The 8,944-nt window shown below is 52.4% G+C and overlaps 1 protein-coding gene across 1 annotated transcript; it reads right to left on the bottom strand.

Moving 5' to 3' along the window:
- Positions 1 to 1,810: 1,810 nt before the first annotated feature.
- Positions 1,811 to 4,115, bottom strand: LOC100901863 (uncharacterized). Its single transcript, XM_003739593.1, has 3 exons — positions 4,037 to 4,115; positions 2,433 to 2,567; positions 1,811 to 2,245 (listed from the first exon to the last, which is right to left on the bottom strand). The coding sequence occupies exons 1-3, from the start codon at positions 4,047 to 4,049 to the stop codon at positions 1,953 to 1,955; spliced, it is 441 nt and encodes a 146-aa protein (XP_003739641.1). The 5' UTR covers positions 4,050 to 4,115; the 3' UTR covers positions 1,811 to 1,952.
- Between the last annotated feature and the right edge of the window lie 4,829 nt (positions 4,116 to 8,944).

Genomic DNA, 8,944 nt, shown 5'->3' with positions numbered 1-8,944 from the left:
TGAATCGAAGTATAAAGTGCTTGTTCGCGATTCATGAAAAGAGAATGTATCCTTGCAATACTCCTCGACGACTTCGATGGAAGCAAGCTATCTACGTATGTATGCATGTATATATCTCGTTATCCCGACGATTTTTTCAAAGATAGTGAGGGGAACCTGGGGCTCGATATGATCACAGGATGAGGTCGCGCTTGGAGCGAGTTTCAGGAACGGCGAATCAGGTTTATACGGGTTAGGTTGGATTTTTCTATTTGAGTTCATATTTTTACTCATTGAAACTGTCGACCGACACTTCCGATATCTATCTACAATGAGTCGTATGTGGTCCTTGGATTGATCACAGGAGCTAGCGAATTCGAGTTCTGGCCGGACTCCACTACTTTTGCTCGATGGAATGCGTCCCGACGATCGCGGTCATTGCCGAATAGATTCGAATCGTTGATTAAAGTCGAGCGCGACCACCGTGAAAGAAATTAGCACGGATATTCATAAAGCGGCGCTGCTCTCGGTTGTAGCTTGTACGGGGCGCGAATGCTGATATCTTCAGTCGGCGAAGAGGTCCGAATGCCTCGAGATCGGCTCGGATTGGGACCGGCTTGGATATGGATCCTCCTCGCCTGATTTTTGATGCTCTGCTCCGCAGGAACTCCTGCCAATGCTCGGAAAAGCACCTGAACGTTCTAGGTGAAGTAGTATGTATAAGTACCTACATGTCGTCAACCGAATCGCCGACAGGACAGTAGTAGTATTAGGTAAATACAGTGTGGCCTTGTGGCTTTCTCTGCAGATCCGTTAGTCAATATCTACAGTTCATCAATGTGGATTTCCATTCGTTCCTCGATCCAGTCCGCAGGATGGTAGGAGACGGACGACGACGCGACGTCTCCATTGCGGATAGATGTGTCTCCGACTTATCGGAATGACTCCATCTATTGTGTAAGTGAGTCGTGAACGATTCATAAAAGATCGTCAGCTTCGGAAGATGCCGATTCCGAGATCGTCTTCAGGTCGAAACCAGTCGGCCGTGCAGGTCTCCAAAAACCGAAATTCGTCATGGGTCAGAATGCTTTTTCCGTTGTCTGTCATCGTTGTTCTTATTCCAGGTTCAATTAGGTCCAGTTTCTCAATTAATGCTTAGGGTTTCGAGCTCGAGGGACGCGCATTCCAAGAGGGTCGTATCTTTGGAACGAGTCCTTCGCGCAGAAAAGTTTCTCACCGTGATGCACACGGTTGTGAAAGAGTTATGATTGTGAGTCCACTGTTTCTTTGGAGTTGTGTCGTCTGATTCTCTCAAGCGTTGTGAGACGGCCGCAGCGGCCAATCCTATCGATTAGGAGCTGAACTCAGAATCCAGAAAAAAGAATTCAGCGCGAACTGCTTTCTAAAATTATTGTGGTTGCTTCGGTGAGTGCACGAGCGAGGAAGACTGGATAAATGTAATCATGAGTCATCGTGTGGGCTCGACTGCAGCGCTTCTCTGTAAATTTTCCCCTCCGCAGCCCGCCAGTCGCCCGCCGCTATGATTTCGAATCCTGGTTGATTTCAAGTTACGGCGCCATGCGCTGTCCCATGGTGGGACTCCTCGTGGGAGCTGTCTCTAAGCCGAACAGAAAGTGTTCCGTGGACCATGATCCAAATTCGGGCTCGAGTTCCCCAGGGAGACAGCCGGCTGGAACCCATTTCTCCTCGGAACTTCGAATCGATCCAGCAGGGGAAAGGAGGGAGAAAAAAGTTCAACGCCCCTGAACTTTCCCGCTCATTCAATTTTGCGTAGTTTTTTTCTTCGCTAAGCGCTTCTCCAGCATTGCAGCGATTAATCATCCAAGCGATCATTTGGGAAACTTTCGGCCCGTCTGACCGATAGGTGCCACTACGGAAAATCGTGCTGGGGCGTTTGTCTTCCTGTCGAGGTCGATCCTTAGCTAAGACAACTAGCGATCTTTGCTTCTTCCTTAACTTTTGACGGCGGTGGCGGCAGCGCCAGCCATTCCTCCAGATTGGCCGAATGTGAACAAGCTGACCAGAAGGGTGACTGAGAGGCTAAAAATCAACATGAGGGATGAAGAAGATGCTCTCAGCCCGTAGGCCGAGCTCTTATTGCAACCGTTCCCCTTGCAGCACTCAAAGCAACTGTACGTGTTCTGACTCCTGTCGCATTTGTCGAGACCGAGACCGTCGGACTGTTTCGGATCCCGGAGGTCGCACGGACCGAGCGCACACTTTTTCTCGATCCAAACGTGGCCAGCTGGAATGTGGGAATGATTTAATGTCAGATAGCAGTCGACAATGTGGATGTTGGTGGAACAAGTTCCGCCTCGGGATCGGATTTGGGAGGGAAAACCAAATGTCTATCGGTAGTCCAGGATCTAGGGGATCGAAGCCAGCGTCGGGAATGTTCCCGTACATGCTCGCTGTCAAAGAGAAGCTCTTACCGTGATTTGTTACGCTGACCATACACACGTCATAGGCTTGGTTGGTGGGGCACGGCTTCAAAAAAGCGTCCGTGCAGTCTTCGTTCCTCTCGACGCGGCACTGATAACAGCTCAGTGGTTCCTCATCGGCCGAAGCTGCAAAACGATCGAACCCGTTATTAATGAGTCCTCGCACTCGCGATATTGGCCTCGTCGCCCCCGTTCCCTGAACCCCCATCCCCCCGAAACCCATGTGAGCGCCGTCGACCGCGATCAATTCGGTTTGCCTGAGCCTTTGATGTACGGCCTAACATGGGATTCCCGAACTTGTGAAACTTCTCTGACAGAGAACAGAAACCTGGCTTATGAGCAGCCGGCTTCCCGTGGCCAAGAGCCTCCTGGCCACATGTGCTTCGACCCGTCTCGTGGAGTCCCCGATGCGCTTTCCTTGATGATCATCACGGCGCAGCACTTTGAGAAAAGTGCAAAACATCCCCGAATAGCTACGAGAGGCAAAAGTCTCCGTGAAACTTCGTCTTGGCTAAATATAGCAGCTCGAGGGGAAGGCATCGAGTTCAAGCAGTTCGTGACGTCAAAAGCGTACGTTCGAACGCCCGCTTCCTCCCCGGTCGAAGCGCGGCTGTGTGCATGTCGGTCGTCGGTGGATCCTCGCCTCGGTGATCGACACGACAATTCCATACCACACGCACGTAGAACTGTTTGAACATTCGTTTCCGAAGAGGCAGATTTCTGCTGATCTCGAAGCCTAGCATTCCATTCCGGTGCAGCTCACAATCAGCGCCGTAAATTACAGCGTGCGTGCGAAATAGAATCTCGCATTCAGATCTCGCTCCGACTGGAAGACTAGGACAGATAAATGTCAGAGCGGATTGAGCGGGACTGAACTTCACACAAATGCATTGTCCGAGCAGCTAATGGATGTCCCTCGCTGCCGAAAGGTGCGTGAAGAGAACAGGCGACGGGAGGGTTAAGCGTGGGAGGAGAAAGACCGGAGACCTGACAGGTCCGACCATGCGTAATTTTTTTTGAAGAGAGCCTGCCGCTGACGTACGGCGAAATATGGTTCCCGTGCACGCACGCGGAACATGGTTCCGGGTTAAGCGATGACCGCGTGAGGCATCTGCCGAGGATCCGGATCGGGGATTCACAGTTTATCGAAGAGAGTAAATGGCAATATATTCGTATATCTGAAGAGTTAATGACGATTTCGACCGGCTGTGAAATACGCGGGTTCCCTCTTCCGCGTCCTCAAACGGCGCGGTGCCCTCGTGATGGTCAGCAATGTGATCTTTTGACAATGATTATTCCGCTCGCGAAGTTTCGAAACTCGATTGAGAGGAGGGAACTCATTCCATTCCTCGAATATTCGAAACGACAACGAGTATTCCGAACGCAGAGGTTCGCGCTGAAACTCGGCGAAGGATTCCATCGAGGGGCGAAGAAGCATCGCGTGTCCGATCCTGTCTCGAACCATACGGGCCAGAGAACGAGCTGCTGGTATTGGATTGCGAGAACGAAGCTCTGGTGTTTTCCCGAGAGCTCTAACAGATCTAATATTTTCCCACCCGTAGGAACTCCCCGAAAACAGTTATGCCGACACTCACCGCAACTCCACATGGCACAGATTACGATCGCAATGTAGACCGTTGTGAGAGATTGATGTTGCCCACAGCTGGGAGATGTTCCTCTGCGCGACATGGTGAATCGATTCCGGAAGAATGTCCCTTTGAAGAGTGGAGGCCTTATCTGTTCGAAGAAACCTCTGAAGACAGCCGTACCGCTCGCCTTATCCTAAGCTCTCCGCAGGTGACTCGTTGTCTGCTTTCAGTGATGCCGACGCGATCTGATCAGCAGAGAATCCGCCCTCCGTTACTGAATCCTCATCTATGTGCTCTTGGCGATATCGGCAGGTGTTGCGGCTGCGGAGGCTGCTGCAGCTCTATTTGGGACTTCACATGCGGCCACATGCACCACTCGACGCAATCACATCACTCAGATGAAGCCTCACGACTCTATCGACCGAGGGTCGCTTGACGAGCGATCGAGGACGCTGCACTTCACTAAGTCGTCAGACTGCGTTCTGGACGACGCCGCAGGTGTCGTCTCCGATTCGACTTCTCAACAGCACTCGCTCGAGGGCGGTCCAGACGTTTCCTCTTTCGCGAGGGTCAACTTGTTCGACTAGCGACCTGTTTACAGGTGGGCCAGATCGGTTGTTGGTTCGATCGGTGATGGTCGATAGTTGCTCGCCTTCCCTTGTCTCCCCGATAGGCAAGCGGGTCTAGCTGACGGAAAACTCGCTCCCTCCTCGCTTGCTCGGCTGGAGAAGTGGCTTGCGGGTGCCCACCCTTTCCCGGAGGATGCTCTCTTGTGCCTCGTTTTTGGGAGCCTGCCTGTTCGCATTCGAGGCGTGCGCGTTTAGCTCGCCGTGTACGGTGCTAGGGATGTGTGTGCTGCGCAAGAGTCGGAGCCCATCCTCACGAGGCGTCTGCTACGGGAAGAGCAAGAGACGTCCGAGGAGATGAAGGGAAGCTGGCGAGCAACCGACTCACTCAGGCCGTTCTCTTCGCACCTCCATCCCGCAGTAGGTACGTCAGTCACGCCGACTGCTGCTCATAGATGAAGGCTTCGCTCCCTGAAAGCCCTTCCTCGCCGTTTCCGGAGCTCTTCAATCTCGACCTCTTTCAGATGCGCTCAGGTAGACGTGGGATGTCACCCGCGACGCAAACATGGCAATGTCCACTTCTTTGTGGAAAAGACTCGCTCAAAGCCACGGCAGCAACAGCTGGGGAAGAAGGAGTCGAAAAAAAATCTAAATCTCGCAGGGAAAAAAACGCTTGATGATCTAAACACCGACGCAAGCGAACCGAGGAAATTCTCTGTCGCAGAACTTCCCCCTCCCCCGGGGAGGAGATCCGGCGGCGGTGGAGCAAAACGCCCGGAGCGAAAACAGTTAAGGAGGAAACTTTTCCCCATTCTTCTGAAACTTCCCTGTCCGTGTGGATTGGAACCGGAACGCTCTCCATCGCCGCAAGTGCTGCAGCTGCTTGCATTCATTCCTCGAAAGGAGTCCCGTCCTTCTCTTCCTCGGCGGTCGTCATCTTTTCCTCGTTCGCCGACTGCGAGATGCTCCCGCTCGACGAGTTCTGCTGATTTTTCCCTGCTCGGCGAACGCCGGTTCCCATCCCATCATTCTAATACGACGTCCAATTCGCGACGTCCAATTCCTGGAGGACGGGTAATTAGGCCGCAGGCAGCAAAAATTCAGTAACAGCTCCCGGCATACGTACACTCGGGGAATATTCCCGAATATAGTTCACTAAACGTTCCCTCCGAGGCTGTAGTCATGGCTCGAGCGCTTTTCGAGGACGAGGTCTGCTCCTCACGAGAGCAATGAATGCGACTCGAATGGTGCGCGAGACTTCGACTGAAAGGCGAGTTTTTCCCCGAGAAAGAGCGGCGTTCCACGATGATTGTTATCAGTGTAGTTGGATGGGTGCCGAATGGAACTAGAAACAGCCTTCAGAGAAGAAAAGTATCCGGTCGTTGCATCGCTGCCACTCCACCCCGTTAAATATTTCACCTCCGTTTCCTCCACACCCCTGCAGTTGCTGCTTTCGCTGGCTGTGGCGGAGAAGGTGAAAGTGCTGCAGCTGTAAGTCTGCATTTGCGGGCGACCAGATGAGGGAACGAGAGAGCTCTCTTCAGCGACTGTGCGCCAGCAGCCGCGGGAAGTCAGAGAGAGAGCAGTAAAACGAGTAAGTTCAGTAATTTACTGCTCACCGTCCCTCCTCGTTCGCTTGCTCTCGTTACGTCTCTTCCTCGATGCCCAACCTCAGATTCCGATCGGCTGACGAAGCTGATTCGGGAGAAGAGCCGGAGCGCTCCATTGGCTTGCTCGCCTCGAGTGCTCAGCCTGGACCCTCACCGCAATGCGAACCTCTGCGGATCCGCATGATTCCAGCGGCAGTGCTTTCGCTGTTTGGCCGCTTCCCATCTAGGGCGAGCGAGTTTTGAATGTTCCAGTGGTGAATACGGATCGGCATCGGGATGCGCGGGATCGAAAAAAACGATCGAATCCGCTCCTCCTTTGGCTTTCGTCTCCACTGAATGGAGTAGTGTTGCCCGGGATCAGGCTCGGAGCACGCTCCAGCTCTCGGATGAGCTCCCCTCGGATCTACCAAACCCATTTTTGATAATATTAGACGGTGCTCCGGATGTTATTCCTCGATCTATGCGGAGGCTGGACATAAGCCTCCATGGGCCGGTCAATCAACGCCGCGCTCGATTCGGTAGGCACCCTGAGAGAGCGTCCCTGAATCTGAAGAAACGACAGCGATCTCGCTCCATCGAGCTCGCCGATATCAAGAATGACCTCGGAATATCTCGCTACCACATGATGATTCGAAATCGTATTATAATCGGAATTGCAGAAGTCTATTCGCCAATGGCAGGCATGGAAATGAATACGGATATCGGAAATCATGGGAGCCTGCGACTCGAGGGCGCATCCACGAGTCTTGGTGACTCCTCTGGCTTTCCAACCGCGTGATGTCCGACGCTCTTCCTTCTGAGGTGAACTTTTCATCGGAGTCATCGTCAGTTGCTTCACATATATCTTCTCATCAACGCTGACTCCGAGATGAATGACGAGTTTCTATGTATTATACATGAGAATGATGCTTCGATTCTCAATTTTTCAAAAAACTCTCTGAACAAAGCTCTTTGTTATTCCTTACAGACAGATCACTCACGACGAGATACCGAGAAAAATACCGAACTCCTCACGATTCTGTATCCGATAACGATACGTTCAATGTGCACTCGCGGAAGCAACCTTCCATGTGTGCGACTGGTCCCCATACGAAAGAATCCCACTAGATGGAGACATAAATGCGATATTATGTGGTGTATCTTCTGGAGAGAGTCCAGCTCTCTGTTGTGGGTTTAGAGAGAGCCTGGTTTTGCTGCGGGAGTCGGAGTGATCGGCGTGTCCCACTTTGGGGGAAAGTAGGATAAATGACACAATTCTGAGCTCACAAGGGTGGACCTCCCAGCGCGACATGCATCCTCGCGATCTGACCACAAATGACTCGTGGGAGCTTAGATGATCTTCTTAGCAGATGGATTCGTCTCGATACATCGTCTCGGCTCCGCTAGGCAAGCTCAAGATCGCGGGAAGTGAGAATTTCGAGCAGACGTGACTTCTTGCGTGTCAGTGATCGGAATAGGATCTGAAGATGGCTCATATCTGAATCCACTTCCAATTGGGAGTGGCCCGAAACTGGAAAACTCCCTCGAGCTGTCGTAGATGACGGCACAGCACTTCCTAAGCCGGGCCAGACCCCGATCCTTGAGCCCGGAAATATCTCTCCCGGATGCCCCTCGTTTCCCGAGTGGAGGAAAAATGCAAGAGTATATCTTGCCTCTCGGAGTTCGTAATCTCAAAGCCCGGAAGTCGGACTCTTCGGTGTTCCGTCCGGAAAAACGGACAACCTCGATCGGTTGGGCTCACGATGGATCAGGATGACGGTGATGAATGCTGAGTTCCCCATTCCGTCCGACGACCTTCGATTCTTGCCCGCCCTCGAGAAACGGCTAGATCTCTCCCCGCGGGATAGTGAACCAGAAGCAGCACTGATCCGTAGACTCGGGGCGCCCAATTTCCACGCTTAGAATCAGTGTCCCGGATATTTTCCGGTCATGGAGAAGAATCCCGTGCACGAACTCTTGAACGCGCGGAATGATGCTATGGATAGTTTCGAGCTCGTGCGTGACGGAAGCTGGAGCCGAAGACGGACAGAAACTTGAGCCGAAGACGGACAGAAACTCGAGGTTCCAAGCCACCGAACTCAACCTTTTAAGTGTGATAACTATGATCGCATCAATGTTCATCCAACACTAGGTTTGCCGGTCGCGCTTCGCTCGCTATGTGTGCGGGAGTATCTGCTGGAAGAAATGGAAAAGGAAAAGACGGGGAAAGTGAGTTCGTTCCTGGAGCTACGGGGCACTGTCTAATGATCCATGACCTTCATCGGCATCATTCGATTCTCACCCGATACCGAGGAGGGCGAATGCCTCAAGTTCCACTGTCTGAGCCAGCATCGTACGGTAGACATATCTCCAGGCCTGGTGTGACGGAGTTCCGATGCTCCGATCTCAGCTACCGTCGACTCCGAACAAGTGAAACTCCAAATAAGGCCTAATTCGTTGTGTAGGTGATCACCGTCTGCGGTATCTCGACAGCGCTTCCCGGATGCAGACACTAGGATCCATTCCGTCTGTCCTCCCTCGTAGCGTAAATCCGAACTTCCGTTCCCTTAGTCAGGCCTTCCTTGACAGGTTGGCAGAGTCGCGGTAATCCTCGGAAAATCGCCTACTTTGGATAGGACATTCAGGCAGGGGTACTGGAATTTTTCAAGGAGAGGGGGCGGTGAATGCACTTAGCGAGGGGCGGATTGATACCTGTGGTCTGATTTACTATATATAGGCAGTCGGAACCCTTCGTCGAC

Source organism: Galendromus occidentalis, unplaced genomic scaffold (genome assembly GCF_000255335.2).
Source record: "Galendromus occidentalis unplaced genomic scaffold, Mocc_1.1 scf7180000076574, whole genome shotgun sequence".
Taxonomy (NCBI): domain Eukaryota; kingdom Metazoa; phylum Arthropoda; class Arachnida; order Mesostigmata; family Phytoseiidae; genus Galendromus; species Galendromus occidentalis.
The sequence above is the reverse complement of the archived record's forward strand: the minus strand, read 5'-3'. Positions and strand labels throughout refer to the sequence as shown.